General features: G+C 41.9%; 1 protein-coding gene across 5 annotated transcripts in view; it reads right to left on the reverse strand.

Moving 5' to 3' along the window:
- LOC129724232 (E3 ubiquitin-protein ligase Siah2-like) overlaps positions 1 to 20,115 on the reverse strand; it is a 25,241-nt gene continuing 5,126 nt past the window's right edge. The window contains exons 1-5 of one of the 5 annotated variants that reach the window (XM_055678948.1): positions 10,694 to 10,757; positions 3,279 to 3,427; positions 2,043 to 2,230; positions 937 to 1,780; positions 1 to 157 (exon numbers count right to left, since the gene is read on the reverse strand). In XM_055678948.1, the coding sequence (XP_055534923.1) occupies positions 29 to 157; positions 937 to 1,780; positions 2,043 to 2,230; positions 3,279 to 3,427; positions 10,694 to 10,742 (1,359 nt within the window). In that variant the 5' untranslated portion in view covers positions 10,743 to 10,757 and the 3' untranslated portion in view covers positions 1 to 28. Of the gene's footprint in view, positions 158 to 936; positions 1,781 to 2,042; positions 2,231 to 3,278; positions 3,428 to 10,573; positions 10,758 to 20,115 lie in introns of those variants that run through there. The other 4 variants (XM_055678949.1, XM_055678952.1, XM_055678950.1 and 1 more) reach the window with 4 other exon arrangements.

Here is a 20,115-nt window from a genome sequence, read left to right on the forward strand (position 1 = left end):
ATTACTTATCGTTAGACTACTTACTATGCTACCGCTTAAACAACGGTTTACCTAGACAATCCTCCGGGTATCTTTGTAAGTATATTCGATCTTCTGACATTTTGTACGGTTGAGTGGACAGTCGGCACATACCCGTCAGGGTATTGTACGACGGCGGCTACTCGGTTGAATGATCCAGAAAGGGCAGATGTTGTTCAGACATGAAGAATGTAAGTAAAATCGTATGATTCACTAAATTACTGTGCTGTAGTGTGTGTAATACTTGTGCAGGTGGATATGCTTGTGGACTCATGAGGAAGATTTGTGTTTTTGCTTGAATCGTGAGAGCATGCATGCTTAAAGTGATGAAGAGGATGTGGCCGTTAGTATGGCCAGTACTGGCCGAAAAAATCATGAAAACAAAATGAAAAGAGACACCAAGATAAGTAGAAACCAGTTGTGGGCGCCAGTCAGGTTAAGCACGAAAAATGCATTGGCAGCACGAGCATAGCGTGAAAAGCAAGGCTTTGTATCGAAGCGGAAACTCGAAAGCACACTAATTATTTCTAGTTCGTCTGTTTTAGGAAAAGCAAAGCCGATTTCAGAAAATCGCAACCAGTTGTTAAAGCCTAAAATACACCAGCAAGGCTAGTTCTACGACCCTACTGACGGTCTCTCACATTCGACATTAGTACATAAGAGTGCTGGTTTGTCAGACAAGCATCTACGGCTGAGATATCTTCTATCTAGGTATATTTACGTGTTTCCTTACCACGAGATAGTTTGCCACATTCAGCATACACAACGGACTTTTCGGACGCAAAGCTTTTAGAATTGTGAGATTCAGACATCATATTTTCATTATCACAGCTAACCGACATTCACAAACGCATTGGCTTAAACGATATTTGGAAGCAATGTTCATAAATCAATGAAATAAAAGTTCCATTTACTCACCGCATCATTACGATTGATTGACGGGGTCAGCAACGGAGAAGATTCCTGCTTTAAAATTGGTGAACCTTCCCCAGTCGAAGCCACTCTATTAATCGACGAGAAATCAATGGGAGTTCTTTGTTCCGAACTAAAATTGGTCGCGCTGGACTTAGATAAGTTAGCAGGGGCAGAAATCTTTCGCGCAGGCGGTGCAGCCGGCGACTTTGGAGACAGCTGATGGCCTCCACTTGCTCCAGCTGATGTACCTCCGACGGGAGAGCTGCGGTTAACATTGGCTTTCATTTGTCCCTTTGTCGGGAACACAAATGGAGTTGGCTTGGGAGTTTTAGTTTTTTTCTCTTGACTGTTATTTTCTGAAATCCGGCGCTCACGAACAGTCGGTTCCGATTCTTTGTCAATCTTCTTTACAATAAAGCGGAAAGGAATCTTTGAGTCATCTTGCAAAAAGTGTTTTATAGTCTTAAACGAAACGACCACACACTTTTCTTCGTCGATCATCTTCAGCAAATCATCGCAATCGGCAGTGCATTGCTCAACATATTTAATACGTCGAATATCCTTGTCGTTTTGTGAACGAATGTCAAATTCGTAATAGTACTGACGGGCTTCTTCACGGCGACCGAAGTATATAATCATGAAGTATACCATTTGTGTTGTTACATTCGAGAAAAAATAGAACAAAAATTGCTTGCTGAAAGCATCCACCAGTTTTATGCTTCCTCTTGACTTTGTGTCCGAAAACGGGATCGCTGATTCTTGGTAGTAGCTAAAAGCATTACCAAGTACAACGTGATCCTTCCGCAGATGGCTCTCGATTTCATACTGCAAACCGGTCCAGTTACATCTGAAATTTAAGAATGGAAATTAGTTTTACAAACGTTTCTATTTGATAAAAAATGGATGTAATTCTCATAATAAATATCTTCCAATTGTTAATCTTTTATCGATCGTAACAAACAAAAGAGCCAACAAGTTATTTTTAAGAAGAGTTAAATTACGAAATTTAACAGTATGTTTTGAAATAGAATTTCAAAATGCTATAAATCTCTTGAATCTAATTTTTTAATATAAGTACTACTCCTGATCTCTTTTCTGTACAAACTTACCCTATAATTTGCAGCTTAGTCGCAATACAGCGATACGGGCGAAACTTGCACTCTTCCGTATGGTGGCGCATTTCCGCCGTACTGAAAGCCCAGGTGCAACCCGCTGATTTATAGGGACATGGCGTTTTAGCATTTTTCACCAGCTGCTCAATCGGATTTGCTTTCTTCTTGTCGAAAAGTTTTAAGCACTAGAACGAAACATGGTAAACAATATTTAGGATGGCATAATCAAAAGACTAAAAATAAATCTGTGTACATAAACAACACAAAAATATTTAAAAAATTTACATTTATTATTTTAACAATTTGCGATATTTTTCTTAAAAATTATGAGTATATAAAAAAATTAACATTTGCGAGTATAGTAAATACAATTCTACAAAACTGTAGAAATTCATCCATCCGACGAGATCTGTTGACCAGAACCCATAAAAAACGTTATGCATCTCTGCTCTGCTCTCGTGTCAGCTTTAAATGAACCTTAAATATTTTCTTTTCAATAATTATTTTAATGATTTTTTACATATTTTACATCAGCTCACGAGAAAAATAAATAAATTAGAAAACTTATTTGACTTAAGCCTGTGTAGTTTGACCGAGCGTCAAATATTTGTCACTTTTTGACAGATAAAAATTTGGTCAAAGATAATTATTTGTCACTCTCCAATTTTAACATGGGGCAAACACGGGCAAATAACAACCATGATGTCAAATAAATTTGACCATTATGTTAGAAGGTCAAATATTTGACCATTAGACAAAGAGTGTACTACAGGCTTTAGATATAAGTGTAGGTCAAACTTCTTTCTTCCGAAAATTTTAACAGAACTTTAAAATCGTAAAAATATTTTTAAGCGTTGAGGGAAATTACAGTCTAAAAAGCAAGCGGTGACCCAGCCTAGCTTCGTCTATATCTTCCGAATGCAGCATTTGCTCCATGTTTTGTTTCTTAGCAAGCATGTTTCCTCTCCACATTCTAGTAGAATGTAATAAAAGTGATAACAAATTGCAAGAAGCTTAGCACGTGTAATCAACAAAACGCATTTTTTAAATTTCATTAAGCTTCGCAGATTGTTGTGATGTTATTATGATGTAAAACTGTAATTTTTTAAACACGGTTGGTAAAATATTATTTTTTCTTTTACACTATCTAAATCTTGTAACGTACAAACGTTCTTAGCTATGTAACATGCCATATCAAGCTACAATCGTATTTAGATATTAAACAAAACTTACCTGACTACAAAGTTTCTTGGCATACGACTCCACGCATCGTTTACATCCCAGATGCTGGCTGCTACACTCGTACACCTCATCATCCGGAAATCTATGACAAAAAACACACTTCACCTTCTCGAGGTCCATGCCAAATATACGCTCGAACTCTGAAAATTACGTGTAAGCTTGAATGACTTCGTCATGCTCCTGCATGTCACGCGACTGCAATAACGCGGACTTCCAACGACTTCTTTCTAGCCCGTGCATTATCCGCCCCACCACTAGGGATCCTTCACATACCACATGACGCGATTACTCTTGTTCAACATGTTCAGAATTCATTCCATCATGCAATGAACCAAATCTCAATTCTTGTTATGTAGAAGATGAACAACGCTTTATCAGCGAATGCAACCCACACTCACAAAATGCAGCTGCAGTGAATAACAGTTCTGCTAGGAGTTTTGTTTACAAATTTAAAGCATTGTTTGCTTCTTCTCCACGGAGAAATCAATTCATTTTTCCATGGATGAATGGAAATCGTATCAGCGAAGCTGGGAGCAATTATAGGGTGTCAGCATATTTTGTAGCCCTCGTTTTTGAACGTTGAGCATTTCCACACCGAATTGCCAATCAGATGGGACTGTCTCTGATCTAGAAGATAGTTTGGTTCTATCCGAGATCGTGTTTTGAGGGATTTTTCATCAAAAATTTAAAGCGAAAGAATCCAAGCGCTTAAAAGTGATGCATTGCCAGGAACAAATGGAGTGTATAAGTATGTATTGGAAATAGTTCAGACATCATTTGTTCCGAGTCTTGTGCACTTTAAAAAACTTAAAAACATAGTCGGCAATCACGTTAGGTTTTCTTGTTAAACATTGGAGTTAAAAGCGTTCTACAGTGTTTCAGTTTTTTCGTTCGAAATCATTTTCGTCTGGTGTTCATTATAGAGCATTAAATTCCTTCAAAAATTGTCATTCGCCTAAACAATGTCTTATTTTTTTTCAAACTGATTCCTAATTAAATTTTTCCTTTGAGGCTTGTAACTCTTAAAAACAAAAGAAAAACCGAAACTTGCATATTTATAGGTAAACATTTCAAAGGTCCTATCTGCTTCATCGTTTTTCCGGAGGGTCTTATGATTTTGATAATGGTTCAGCTCTAGTGACTTCATCGTTTTTCCGGAGGGTCTTTTCATTTTGGTAATGGTTCAGCTCTAGTGACTTCATCGTTTTTCCGGAGGGTCTTTTCATTTTGGTAATGGTTCAGCTTCAGGGAGAGTCACTATCCCAAGCGTGGTTTTCGTTCAGAAGGCAAGAGTGATCCCTCCGTTATCAACTTGTACAAATAACACGTCATAAAAGCTGTTTAATGAGTTTTGGTGATTGAATGAAAGTGATCGATCAAAAAATCGAATAGGACCTTTTGAAATGTTTCTCTAGATTTTACACCATCGCTTCGGCAACAATAATAATTTTTTCCACTGCAAAAAACTTGACCATTTTTTTGCAATTGTCAGTAAGATATTGAGACGAATATTCACCAAATGTATCAATCTACCGTAAACCAGCAACTATTGAAGTTTCGTTTACCGATGTTCTCGAAAATTCTGCCGAAAACATGTAAAATATTGCCCTGAGTTTATCAGTTTATTGAGTGTGTAGTTTATTTTAAAACTGGGCTTCAAACGGTGAGATGGTAACCTGGAAAGAGTGTCAAATTCCGCTATGACTCTCACAAGTTCTTATCTCACACCTCCAAGAGTCAAACAATCACATTAGACTGCCGGTTTAAACATGGACACAACTGGTTGGTGAAGCCGACAACAACTAAGTGAAAATGTGCGACGCGGTCATTGACGCGTAAACCATACCCCCGCGGTAGAGGAAATGCTTCGCCAACCCGAGTGTCTGTTTACCAAGATGGTACGGCTCGAAACAGCGTCTGATCTCCATGTTAGGAGCGCCTCATCAACGTCCTGGTATCAGCGTGGGACTTTAAACAAAGCTGACATGATGGTACCCCCCCCCCCCCCCCCGCGAGACTCCCCTTGGGTCCCCTTTTGGGGAAGGCTCAACGAACCGCCCGGAAAACAATATGTTACAAACAACGTAAGAGATTATACGGATCGGAACAATCGGCATGGACCTAGGCAACGAAATATAGGGCTACGATTGAAAACTTGGGACATGGAACTGCAAATTGCTTTGCTTTCCAGGATTCGACAGTATTATCTACGCCGATCTATATCCACGCAACTTCGAAGTCGTAGCGCTGCAGGAACTTTGTTGGACCGGACAGAAGGCATGAAAAAGCGGGCACCGAGCGGTTACTTTCTACCAGAGTTGTGGCACCACCGGCGAACTGGGAACCGGCTTTATAGTACTGGGCAAGATGCGCCAACGCGTGATCGGGTAGCAGCCGATCAACGCAAGGATGTGCAAGTTGAGGATAAGGGGCCGGTTCTTTCAACTACGGAAGGAAGCGTTCTACGCGCAACTGGAGCAGGTCTACGATAGCTGCCCGCGACGGGACTTGAATGCTAAGGTAGGACGGGAGGCAATGTACAAACCGGTAACCAGACCGCAAAGATATCCACAAATCCACCTGGAGATCAACAGGCAGAGAACCAAATCGATTACGTTCTAATCGACGGCAAGTTCTTCTCCGATATCATCAACGTTCGCACTCACCGTAGTGCGCATATAGGTTCGGACCATTACCTAGTAGCTCTGTGCATGCGCTCAAAACTATCGACGGTGTATAAAACTCGCCGAAGTCGAACGCCGCGACCAAATATTGAGCAACTGAGGGACGCAGGGGTTGCGCAGAAATACGCGCAGCAGCTGAAGGCAGCGTTACTCACGAAAGAGCAGCTTGGCGCAGCTATTCTTGGCTGGAGGAGCATCCGATCCGCCATAGGTAACACTGCTGTAGCGCTACTAGGTACAAGGGCTCCGAATCATAGAAATGACTCGTTTGACGGCCAATGCAAACAGTTAGTCAAGGAAAAGAACGCAGCACAGACGAGAACTGTACGAGAGCGAACGTGGGACGATATCGACAGACACGGAACAGCCAAAACTCAGGCCTCCGAAAGAAGAAGCGCCAGCACGAGGAGATCGTGTAGCGATGGAAGAGCTGTACCAAGCTAACGACACTCGGAAGTTTTACGAGAAGCTGAACAGCTCCCATAAAGGCTACGTGCTGCAAGCCGATATGTGCAGGAGCTTGAACGGCAATCTCCTTACGGACGGGTGTGAAGTGATCGAAAGGTGGGAGCAGCACTTCGATGAGCATCTGAACGGCGATGCAGGGCGAGGACGGTATGGCAACTGATCTTGATTCACGAGCAGAAGACAACAGATAACCGGCTCCCGATTTCCTGGAAGTGGAGGAGGAGATTGGCCGGCTGGAAAACAATCCGGGCAATTACCCTGCTGAACGTCGCTTACAAGCTACTCTCCCAAATACTCTGCCGTCGACTATCACCATTTGCGAAACAGTTCGTGGGGTGCTACCAGGCAGAATTCATGGGTGCCCGCGCCACCACGGATCAGATATTCGCGGTTCGGCAGGTTATACAGAAATGCCGCGGATACAACGTGCCCACACACCACTTATTCATCGATTTCAAATCGGCATACGATACAATCGATCAAGACCAGCTATGGTAAATTATGCATGACTAGGGATTTCCAGACAAACTAACGCGGTTGGTCAAAACGACGATGGATCGAGTGTAGTTCGAGTATTGGGAGCACTCTCGAACCCCTTCGAAACCCGAAGAGGTTTAGGGCAAGGTGATGGTCTCTCGTGCCTACTGTTCAACATTGCACTGAAAAGTGTCATTAGAAGAGCGGACTGTTTGACTTCGCTGACGATATCGACATTGTGGTACGGACCATTGTGAAGATGGCGGATACGTATATCGGACTAAAGACCGAAGGCCAACGGATTGGACTGGTCATCAATGCATCAAAGACCTGGGCTCACTAGTAACTGCCGACAACGATACCAGTAGAAAAATTCATCGGTGCATTATGGCAGGAACTCGTGCATACTTTGGTCTCCGAAGGACGCTCCGATCGAGTAGAATTCGTCGCCGCACCAAGTTAACCATCTACAAGACACTAATCAGACCAGTATTTCTTCACGGGCATAAAACATGGACTATGTTTGTGGAGGACCAACGCGCCCTTGCGGTCTTCGAGCGGAAGGTGTTGCGTACCATCTTCGGTGGACTGCAGATGGAGAACGGAACGTGGAGAAGGCGAATGAACCACCGAACTGTTGGAGTTGCTTGGGGAGCCATCTATCGTCCACACCGCTAAGATTGGCAGGTTACGGTGGGCTGGGCATGTCGTAAGGATGTCGGACGACAGTTCGGTAAAGATGGTGCTTGAGACCAATCTGTCAGGGACGAGACGGAGAGGTGCACAGCGGGCAAGGTGGATTGATCAGGTGAAACGACCTACGGACCCTACGCAGAATGCAGAGATGGCAAACTGCAACCATGGACCGAATGGAATGGAGACGACTCTTACGTACAGCACGGCTTGGGTTTGGTAAGGTAAGATAAGGTATGAAAGGTGTTGGTAGGAGAGCAGGTGGTTCGATGTTTAGGAAATCCGGCCAGTTACTTGGCTTCGCCGACGCGACTGACATTACGGCACGCAACTATGAGGCGTTGACGCAAACGTACAACATACTTAAGGTAGAGGCCAATCGGGTCGGACTAGTCCTAAATACGTTGAAAACAAAATACATGTGAAAAAGTGGCTCAATGGAAGTCTCTGTTAGCCTCCCACCACGGATTCTAATTGACGGTGACGAAATCAAGGTGGTAGATGAGTTTGTGTATTTGGGCTCACTAGCAACCGCTAACAACGACACTAGAAGAGAGATAAAAAGACGCATTATGGCCGATTATCCACTTACTTTGGACTGCGCAAAACACTTCGATCGAACGAAATTCGCCGCTCTACAAAGTTGACTATTTACAAAACACTTATCAGAACGGAAGTCATCTACAGTCACGACACGTGGACCTTTCTAGTGGAGGACCAGCGTGTCCTTGGGGTTTTCGAATGGAAGGTACTGCGTACAGTCTACGGTGGGGTACAGATAAAAGATGTGACATGAAGACGACGAATTGCATACTCATGCTGGAGGAAACCCTTATAGTCCATACGGCCAAAATCGGAAGGCTACGGTGGGCTGGACATGTCGTAAGGATGTCAGGCGGAAGCCCAGGCAACGACCCAACAGAAACGCGGCGTCGTGGCGCGCAACGTGCATGGTGGATCGACCAAGTGGAAGGAGATCTCCACAGCATACGCAGCATGCAAGAGTAACGACGAGCAGCCATGGATCGAGTGCAATTTCATTAACTCTTAGATACAGCAAAGGCCACACAGGTCTTCGTCTCGGTCGTCGGTAAGACGTTGTTTCATTATTAGAAGTTCTAAATACAACTAGATATTCACTAGCAGACAACAACGTTCATCAAAAATAAAATTAATTTTATTCACAAAAAGTAGACTGTCTGCATATACTATACAACTGATGTAAGAAACAACTTTCAACGGCGTTCAACAGTGTCTTACTTTTCGATAAGTTGTTTTGTCTAGAACTAGCAAGCCGTTTCAAATTACAGTCGTCGTTCGCTAACTGCAACATGTTTACATTGCAGTTATCGAATGCCGTTCGATAATTGCAACATCTGACACATGCCAAAATTTAGAGGGGGATCCGACACTACCATTTTTGTTTTTAATGATGTCGAAATGTGCTTTTCGATTAATCAATTTGATATTCATATTTCCGCATCATAATCTATTGCGTTTTAGTAACTACTTCACGTAACCAATATGTAGGCGAAGATAAAGTTCATTACTACAATTGACCATTTTACGAGACGTTTTTGAACTTAATTCATGAATGAAATTTTGACAGAAAGCTCGAAACCACTGACATAACGCAAGTAAAAGCAACATCAATGTCAGCAGGATCCGTGACACTTGTCAGTTCCTAAAATGGTCTATTAAACGCTAGGTCACAAAATATTTTTTGTGATCTACTATGCACTGCCTCGCTGAGTAGTGAAAGCTAGCCAAACAATGCACAAGGAATAATTTCTTTCTCTTATAATAATTACGGAAAGTGATTATGTGGTTCATGGTGATTTTGTTTCATTGATTAATAGTGGAGATCTATAATCCCCCATCTAGAATGAAGAGACAAGTAAACGAAATCGAAAAAAAACGAGAGAAATGAAAAAGTCCTCTTGAAATGTTTCTAGAGATTCAACATTTTTCATTTTCGAATGCATTTAGAATCCCCCCGCGAGATCTGTCACTTCAATGTTAAATATGACTCTGACATCAGCTTTGACGGATTGCGGTCCGATAACTGCAAAGTTGTTGCAGCTATCGGTCTTGCAGTTAAAAAGCGTTGCAGTTAAAAGACTTGCAGTTATCGAACGGCGATTGTATCTTGAAAGTCGAAGAAAAAAATTCATTGGAGGCTTTGCTTTGCTGTATAGGAAGCCTATAAAATACAAACCGAAACAGTTCTCCGAAACTGAATTGCAATTTGTGAATGCTTACAAACATTGAACGCAACACTTGTTCAACTAACGCTGAATAAAGTGATATTCCAGCAACAAAATGTTTGACCAAACTTTTCATGAAAAGTTATCGTTAATTTGTTTTTTTTAAGTTTACACAAAATATAAAAATCAAAGAAAATATGTTTGAGTACATTTAGATTTTGAAGCTTTGCAAATTTATTTTCAAAAAAAAATTAATGAATTGTTGTCTCTGACAAAACTGGAGTTTTTAATATGATTTGTTTTGATTAAAAACATTTTTTACGTCCGTTTATGATAAACGCGATCTTGTATATCAGCCAACATATCGGTACATTTTCATTCACATAGCCGTTTTGGGTGTAAATGCTCTTGAGTCATCGGTGGAATAATCTACATATATACTTTCGTCTCGCATCGAACACATCGAACTTCTATTTGTAATAACATCACGATTCGAAATTGTCGCACTTGTGAGCGAGTTATACGAAATGTTTACAGTTTTAATGCGATCGTGGCGAATTCAGTTTTAACGAGCAGGGAAAGTTGATTTTTATTCATTACACTTGCCTTCTTATGCAAGTATGATGAATTAAGCTACACAGGCTGTCATAAGTAGACCCTTAATGAAATACTGTTATATTAAATAATTTCTTGGTTAGCGATCACAATTTTCCAAATCACTGGGAGTTCGCGTGTGCTTGTTTTGAGTGTGGCTCACATGTAGGAAGATTGTGTCAACCAAAACATACCAACGGACACTTTCAAATACACAGCGACTTTTCACAACCAACTGCATCCAGCCGATACGGACAAACCTCCAACTGAAACTGATTATTACTCGATGGATGAACGAAGGCAGGACATGGCACAGTCAACTTTAACACCATAACTTTCGGACAAATGCCTTATCGTTATTTGCAGATTTCCCAGACTTCGACAAAGCACTATCTTATCTGAAACACTACGATATTCACCATTTCGCGTGACTTCCTCGTATACGTCATTCGTTAATCATTTTTAATGGCCTCATTAATTTCCAATAATGCATACTCCTATACGAAATTTTAGTTTTCTGAACTGTGTTGGAAGTAAGAGATTGACCATGTCCAGAAATAAATCTAATTAAGTTACAAAAAACACCGAGCAAACAGGCTGTCAAAGTAGAAACAATTAATTTACAGAAGTTTTTCTTATCATTTTCGCAGATAGCGCACTGCAACTGGTAGCATTTGGTAGCTACCAACTTTGCGATAACGCTCAAAACAGACTCATATTGGAGATTATTTTACAAAACTGAAAAAAAAAATTCAATTAGTCACAATAAAGACGACAGGCTTACCAAAGGTTATCGTTGGTAAGTAAAAAATATCTCCGGCAGTAATGAAATTACTTCTACTTGTCAAAATTGTGGGGGTAATGAAGAAATTTTTTATGATCAGTAGAATGCATTTAGAGACGTTCGTGACAATTCATTCAACTAAAACTCTGGAGGTAGGATATTATTTGCAGTCTGCAATAAGGTTGGAAACCTATTTTAAGCATTTTAAGTAGTTGATGTAGCCTCCTGTGTGGTGAGACGAAATACTCGAAATGTGTAAGATGAAATACGGCCAAAGTATAGCAATTTGTTCGCTATCTTTCTCTCTGTCAGCACTTGTTTTCAGATTATGAAAATGATTTAGAAAACTTTAAAAATTGTCAATTAAAATTCCCAATAAGAGGACACTATTCCAATCTCCTTGAACCTATTTTAGGTAGCGTTCTCTGGTGCTCGAATAGCTCCTGAATAGCTGCAATATTGTCAGATTTTCGATGTTGAACAAAATTCAGGAGTTTTAAACCCGTTTTCTTCGACTGATTAAATGAGGAGTCACTGCTTAGAATAAAAAAAAAATCACAGGAGGGTTGTGTGCAAAGCCACGACCGCGAGGTTGAAGTAGAATACTTTTACACAGCTCTACTTACGGCTGCACATTAACCTACGGCCGGGCGAAACGGTTCACGCCGCTTTTCGTGTTTAGCCTGGCAGAGGCCTAATATGCACGGCCAACACAATAGAAAGGTGTTTTCACATTGAAAATTAGACACGGCTTTACTGGAATAAGTGTTGGCAAATGCATCTACCGCTAATACCGCCGCTATCGTACGAAAGCGCTCCGTTTCATGTGGAATAATATCAACAACGAAAAATGACGCGCGTCTAAGCACACCCGAACTGTTTCGCCTTGCCGCTTACATTTACTTCCTTATAACATCCGCCTCATGGAAGTACCGGCTGCACCTACCGCTGAGGCTGTTACCATACTGCTACTGGTACCCAAAACTATTAACTCTTCAAATTAAGTGCTTTATTTGTCCTCAAAAGAACAATTGTTCAATTCCATATCGGATATAATGCAATCGCAGCTCTGTAATATTACCGACAGTAATATTCTTCTGAACAAAATGATCCAACTTTTCTATTAGAGAAAGTGCCGGCTGATGTACGGCAAAAATCTCACCCGATCGCTCGCGTTGGCGTTCGTTCTCAGGCAGAGGCCTGAGACGTGGTGACCACCACAGGGCAAGTGATTTGTTTAATTTGAAGGCAGCCACAGGCGCAACCCGGTGATATATTCTGTTACCGCTGAGTGCTGCCTTCCGACTAAGGGGCCATCCACATACCACGTGGACAGCTTGGGGAGGGGGGGGGGGGGGTTGGCTAATGTCCACGGTCCATACATTTTTTTTAGAAATTATATGGACAGTTGTCCACGGATGGGGAGGAGGGGGGGGTCAAAATCGTTTAAAATCTGTCCACGTGGTATGTGGATAGCCCCTAATGAATGTAGCTAGTTTTCCCAGAAACACTCTTTTATAGCCGAAGGGTGCTACGAAATAGGCCACGCCCTATCAGTTCAGTTGTTCCATTCCCTAATGTCCTTCAGACAAATTATTCCACAATTCGCATTTGATTTTTGTATCCAGCGAATAAACACCGATGGTGCTCTCACACACGCAACGGTTTTAACCCGTATCTAATTGCGGTTTGTAATATCAAGCGATTTCGTTTGCTCGCTTTTGCGTGTTGCATCATGTTGCAACTTGGCAGCTGGGAGACGACGAAATTCTGTTCATGCTGATTGATTGAATCGACTTCATATTAGCTCTGCATAGTCGAACTAACTGTCTTTGTGAATGCGGTCTAACAGGGCAGTTTGTTATTCAAAGTTGGTTATGCTGATCGCAGCCTTTGCGCTGCCCCTACAGTGGGGGGTTTACTAAATAAAGTAAAAGTAAAAATTAGACAACTACAACAGAATTTGATTGCATCCCGCACAGAATGTCTGCTTGTGTTGATGCCAGAAAATTATTAACCTTCAATTATTTGTTTATTTGCCTTGAAAAAACATTTTGCGGTACAAAATCGGTTACTGATTACAACTTTTGAGCTGCCCTAACATTGGAGGAATTAAGATACACGGACAACATGCACGGTGGAAGCTATTTAACATTCAGTAAATTCGACGGGTGCGACAGATTTAAATCGCTAGGATGCAACACAGAATGCTTGCTTGCGTTGACAAAAATTATTAACTTTCAATGACTTGTTTATTTGCCTTAAAAAGGCATTTTGATTTCCAAAATTGGGTTTCCTGATGGCAATCTTCATGCTGCCCCAACACGGGGGGAATAATAGCTGTCTGGCGACACACGCTGAGAAAAACCGCGCTGCTCCTGAGACGTGGTGACCAACCACAGGGCTAGTGCTGCTGCTAAGGAAGGACGACTGCTGTTGTCGCTGTCTAGAACTATTATGAGCGGCTCCGGCTGAAACAGGCTCTTATATAGGCCAAATATTGTTGATTGATTGATTGATTGATTTTTATTATAGAGCCTTTAACCTGAGGGGTCATTCAGCTCTTAAAGGATAAAGTATAATATTAAATTTTACATTTTATATCATTTTCTTGATGTTTGCTAATTGCACAAATTTGAGTAATTTGTTTTCCCTGTCTTCCTCATAACATAAAATTTCGCAGGTATTTAATTCTAGGTCTACTTCTCTTCTAATATTTTCAAATTCTTGGCACTCAGCGAGGATGTGTTCCACCGACAATTGTACACCGCAATACTGACACATGTTTTGTTCCTGCTTGTCTATCAACCATCCATGAGTTAGGCGGGTATGTCCAATCCTCAATCGGGTTAGTATCCTCTGCTCCTCTCTGTTCTTTCTGTCCTTCCAGGCTGCCGTTGATGGTTTAATCCTTCTCAGTTTCACTTCCCGGGATTGGTACCATTCCGCTTCCCATACTTCTTCCAAAACTGTCCTACACCACCGAATTCTGTCCACTGCTGGAATCGTTCGATCGACTATTTCGCTTTTCCTTCCTTGATTGGCCATCGCATCTGCTTCGGTGTTACCTGGGATGTTGGTGTGTCCTGGTATCCAGCACAACACTGCACTAGTCCTTTCCATCTCTATTTGAGCCGCTCTGATCCAGGGATGATTGGTACCGTTCCCTTGAATTGCCGAAACACAGCTAGCCGAATCAGTAAAGATGACTGTTCTGTCTCCGTTATTTATTGCCTTTAAAGCCAGAACAATTGCCTTTGCCTCCGCCGAGAAGATAGAGCAGCCATCAGGAATACGTTCGCATCGGTTGTTGATTCCATCGATTATGGCGAAGCCCGCTCGATCGTCTTCATCTAGGGAGCCGTCCGTGAAAACGTGGGTGAAATTCTTATATGTTTCACGTTCCAAGGTTGTGAAAAGTACTCTCGCTTTACTTGGTGCTTCTCCGACTTTGAATTGCTTTTTGATAGACCAGTCTACTACTGGTATCTTGGTGTTCCAGTTTCTTCTGATTGGTACCGGAAAAGGTACTACCGGTGATAATTCCGTACCTGTAAGATCCATAAACCAGTTTTCAGCCCGTTTGGTAATTGGCCATTTATAGTTGTAGTTGGATAGCGCCTTTTTCTCTTCTAGTTTAGATGATTTGGCAATGAGTTTCTGGCACGCTAACAGTTCGAAAGGGAGCTCTCCGGATTCAGCACACAAGGCAAGCACTGGACTGGTCCTGAAGGCTCCAGAGGTTATCCGTAGGATATCGTTGTAGATTGGTTCCAACAGCTTTCGCACTTTTTTCTCATCTCTGCTAACAATTCCCCATCCATGAAAAATTACCGGGAGAATGGTAGCCTTGGCAATGTTCATCAGTGTCTTCCTTGTTCCACCAGGAATTCTCTGCCCCAGAGTTCGCAGAAGTTGTATTCGATTTTTGCATCTCTTCTTGATGTTCTTGGCGTGTTCATCGAATTTGAACCTGCTGTTAAGTGTTACCCCTAGTATCTTAATGCTTTTCACCTCTGGGATGCTATTTCCGTCCAAACGAATTTTTCTGAGTTTTTTATGCTTCCTTTTCCGACAAATGTGCAAGTGATGAGATTTCTCCGGAGCAATAGAGAAACCCATCTCAGTCGCCCAAATAGATATGTGTTTTACAGCTTTTTGGAGCACTCTTCTAACAGCCTTGGCATTTAGTCCGGATACGAGTATAAGTATGTCATCGGCGTAGACAAATATTTTTGCAGCTTTTGGAATTCTGTTGAAGATCGAGTTCATACCGATGACAAATAGAGTCACTGCCAGTATCGAACCTTGTGGGACGCCATTGGTTTGTTCCATTTGTTCCGATAAGGCTCCGCCGATTGCCACTCGAAAGTGTCTCTGCTCGAGAAAGTTACGCACATAGTTCAGCATGCGCCCGGACAGGCCCCATTGTTCAAGTTGTCTGATAATTGCTTTGTTGGAAATTCTATCGTATGCTTTGCTGATGTCGAGAGCAACTAAATCACTGTGTTTTTGTTTAGCCCATGCATCGTCGATACCCCCTTCGAGGTCAGCCAGGTAGAGATCCAGACCTCTGCCCCGCCGAAATGCGTATTGGCGGGGATCCAATAGTTGCCGTGCTTCAATAGTTTCGATCAACCTTCTATTAATGATTCTTTCCATGGTTTTTCCGGCACAGCTTAGCAGAGTAATAGGACGTTGGTTACCAACCACCTTGGGGTCCTTTCCTGGTTTCGGTAACGGGATCACAATTCCTTCCTTCCATTCTTTAGGGATGCATCCGGTCTGCCATATGCGGTTGATTAGTTCGAGGAAAACGGTTTTCGTCTTGAGTGGTAGGTGTTTCAACATAGGGTATCCGAGTAGGTCCAGTCCAACGGAGTTTCCATTACCTTGATCGATCGACCAAAGCAATTCACCCAAGGAAATGTCACAATTATATTGGTACTCGATGTCGACTGGTTCTGCCGGGGATAGCTCATCCAAGTCCGAGGGTTGGTATACTTGTTGAAAATGCTTTGCAATTGTGTCAGCAACTACTTTAGGATCCTCCAATACCACTCCGTTCACGAGAAGAGTCGGAGTAGAGCCCGAAGATTTTTCGCTCAGTTTACGGACATTTCGCCAGATTAGGTTGATTGGTGTACTAGGATTGAACGATTGGACAAACTCCTCCCACGAATTGCGCTTTGCCTCCTGTATAGTTTTCCTGGAGGCATTTCGGGCCGACTGGAACGCCTTTATTGCTTCACTTTTTCCCGGATGGTCGTCTGTTAATTTTTTCATTTTCCTTAGCAGTTTTCTTCGTAGTTTAATTGCCTTCTTCACTTCGGGATTCCACCAGCTGACTGATTTTTTTCCCACCCTAGCACTTGTCCGCGGAATACAATCGATTGCACTAGATCTAACCACTTCCGTAAATTTGTCTATGTCGGAGATTTCATCGGTTTTTTGGTTCACACTTTCTTCGAATTTTTCCCAGTCCGCGAGATCGAAGTGCCACTGTCTTCTTTTTGTTTGGAGCGGTGCTCTCTCACCCACTAGTGAAATTTCGATAGGAAAATGATCACTACACCTACAATCTTCATTCACAGACCATTCCAGTTTGTACGCCAGTTCTGTCGCAACGATTGTTAGGTCTATCGCGGATGTGACCCCGGTAGTAGGATTGAGTCTAGTTCCTTCTCCAGAGTTCAGCACTACTAGGTTGTTTTCAACGGCAAAAGATAAAACTGCTTTTCCCTTAGAATCCGATTTATAAGATCCCCAAGCATCGTGATGAGCATTGAGGTCTCCCATTAGAATCACTGGATATTCACTTGTGTTGAAAATGGTAAAAAGAGTGTTGTTCAGTTCTTCGATAGTAGTATTAGGGGGGAGGTAAAGGGATACCAAGGTGGCTAAGCATGGTGATCGAATTGTGGCCGCCACGGCCGGTATGGATGAATCAAGAATCAATTGTTCAGGAGCATATTCTGTCCGCACAGCTAGAGAAACACCACGGAATGCACTATTGATAGGATCTATACGGTTGAACCAAGTATACCGTTTCTTTAGGAAATTTCCCATGAAAGAACTGTTCTTATTTCGAGTTTCTTGTAGCGCAATGGCAATGGGTGGATTTTGGTGCACTAACATAAGTAATTCATCATAGTTGCCTTGTAGACCGTTAATGTTCCATTGTAGGGCGAGTAGGCGGTTAGTTGTTTTGTTAATTTCACTTTCATTGGGAGTATTGGAGAGTTGTGAGTCAGTCATTGAATGTTCTAATCCGTTGTTGTTTACCTTTTGTTGGTCCATTACTAATGGTGACGGAAATTGTCATGCCAAGATCCGCCAATTGCTCCCTCAAAGATTTCGCTAGGGTTGTAGCTATCTTCTGACATGAAACTAGTGCGTTCGTTGATTGCTGTTGCCTGTTGCGTATTGCCGATTGTTGCTGCTGAATTGTTGGTGTGTTGTTTGGAGATGGATCCAGTTGAAGGTAGTAGCTGTGCTGTTGATGGTCCTTTTTTCGAGGGTTGTTGTCCGTTGTCGATGGTAAGCTGTCGTTTGTGTTTTTTCTGATTACGCCGACGGTTGATAACTAAATGGTCCTCTTCTTCGTCACTTTTCTTGTTACCTTTTTCTCGTCCCTGTGATTTTACTTTAATTTTGCACTGATTCTCAACATCAATTTCATTTTCGCTAACCGATTCGTGATGCATCAGTGAGTTGAGTTTCTTCGTGAGCGTTTCCAGTTGTTGTTTGAGATATTCGATTTCACGATTCTTCTGCTGCATCATTTTGCCCAGTTCGATATCAGATTCACTTCGCGCAATTCGCTGCTGTGCCACGCCCGCATATGTGGTATTTCCATTTTTTACCATTTTTCGTGCCTCCTCGAAAGAGAGTCCCTTCATAACGTGAAGTCGTTGAACCTCTTTTTCCATTTGGTAAACAGGACAGATTCGTCTGAAAGATGCGTGATCGGGTTTTCGACATCTTACACAGAACTCCGGTTGTTCACATTGAGCATTTGTATCAAGTTGGTGCACCCCTCCACATCTGCCACAAACAGGCTTGTTTGTGCAACGTCGCTTGGTGTGGCCAATTTGCCAGCAATTATAACACATCATTGGTTCCGGAATATACTTTCTAGTTTTAACTACTAGAGGGCCGAATTTCAGTTGTTCGGGAGCTACCGTGCCACGTACCGTGATGATCAGTGTAGGAAGTGGGGTAACTTTTCCTTCAATTTTCTTCGTCATGCGGTAAACATGAGTTACTCCTTGCGGTCCAAGATATTCCATTAACTCGGTTTCCTTCATTTCAATCGCCTCCCAACATGAGACGACACACTTGGAAAAGTTTAGAGTCTGATGATATTCAATTTTAATTGGAGTTTGGTCCAACAGCTTCGTGATTGCAAGAAGCTTCCTGACTTGTTCCTCTTTTCGCACCTTCAGCACGTACCGTGTGCGATTAGCTTCGGTGTGAGCATGTTCGATCTCGCCTGCTGCCTGCTGGATTGTTTTTCCTACGATGAACGGGTTTTTCGGCAGATCGTGTCCCTCTGTTGCTTGAAGCACAAGGAATTGTGCTTGTCCGAAATCTCCATTTCTATCCATCCACAATGGCACTGTTTGTCCGTTGTTTGTTGTCCACTTCATGTTCAGGTCGGGCGGTACCGTACCGCCGGCCCTATCCGCCATCGCGGCAATTGAGCTAGCTTCACTCCGTAAGGGAAAAATAAGAACGGCACTCAAACACAACTTTTTCCGACGGAAAGTTGTTCAGTTCTACAACGTTTGTGAAAAATACTCCGATGACACTCTAGAAAAAAATCCGTTCGTGTCGAGCGCTTGTCAGCGAATGATATTTTTGAATTATTGACTAATGATAGGCCAAATAGCATGTTTTCAATTGCAAGGTATATAATCCTGTCGACCGTGCTTGGGAAGCAAGCATATAACGACCAATCAGAGGTCGAATTTTTCGTTTTGACAAGGCTTGACTATTTTCAATAGTACAATAGTGTGAATAATAAAATTACAATTATCTTATTTTGGGAAGAATCTTGGAAGATTTTCCAATCTAGAAGAGCTGATCTAGCTGCAAGAACGAAGGAAATCCATCGAATACTAACCGATTTATTAGCATTTGAAATTGGACATATTTTTCACTTTTTTCGGTTTTAGATTTTCATTTCACATCCCTATGTAGCCGAACTTCCTGAGAGAAGTATTCTACTTCAAAAACGAATAAGATAGAAACAAAGAGTTTGATCACGTATGGGTCGAAAGTATACTTTTAGAAAGAAAGGTCACAATTTTGCTTCTGTTCATTTTTTTGATCAAGGTACAAAAACAGTCATATAAACGTTGTTTGCTATTACTGATAGTATTATTTTAGGTTTGAGCCTGAATCGAACGTTTACTACTTGTAGATGACGGATATGAGTCATTACTGTTTACTTAGATTTGTAGTTTACAAACAACACCAGCACGCGAATGAAAAAAGAAAGCGTTCCATACTGCCATTGATTGTTTCTATATTTACACATGATAATGCTTGGCGGTGAATTATCCGAATAATATTTTGACTTCAACGAATCCACTAGTAGGCTTATCAAAAGCAAACTGAGCCCTATCGATTAGTAAACCATGATTAAAAATTTATATATAGAACAAGCGATGGTTAAGTTTTTTGCGCCGTCGGGAATTTGAACAGAACTGACTCAACAGACAGAAAATCAAATCGACCTAGTTCTAATCTTTTCTAACGTCATTTACACCTACCACAGTAGATTCTGACTACTAACTAGGAGCCCTCGGTACTGTATAATACGCGTCGTACTCGATCGCCAAACGACGAGATAATGGTCAAAGTCAATGTTTGGTTCCCGAAAAGACCTAACATCAGTAAGAGGCCGTTTAATA

This window comes from Wyeomyia smithii, chromosome 2 (genome assembly GCF_029784165.1).
Source record: "Wyeomyia smithii strain HCP4-BCI-WySm-NY-G18 chromosome 2, ASM2978416v1, whole genome shotgun sequence".
In the NCBI taxonomy this organism is placed as follows: domain Eukaryota; kingdom Metazoa; phylum Arthropoda; class Insecta; order Diptera; family Culicidae; genus Wyeomyia; species Wyeomyia smithii.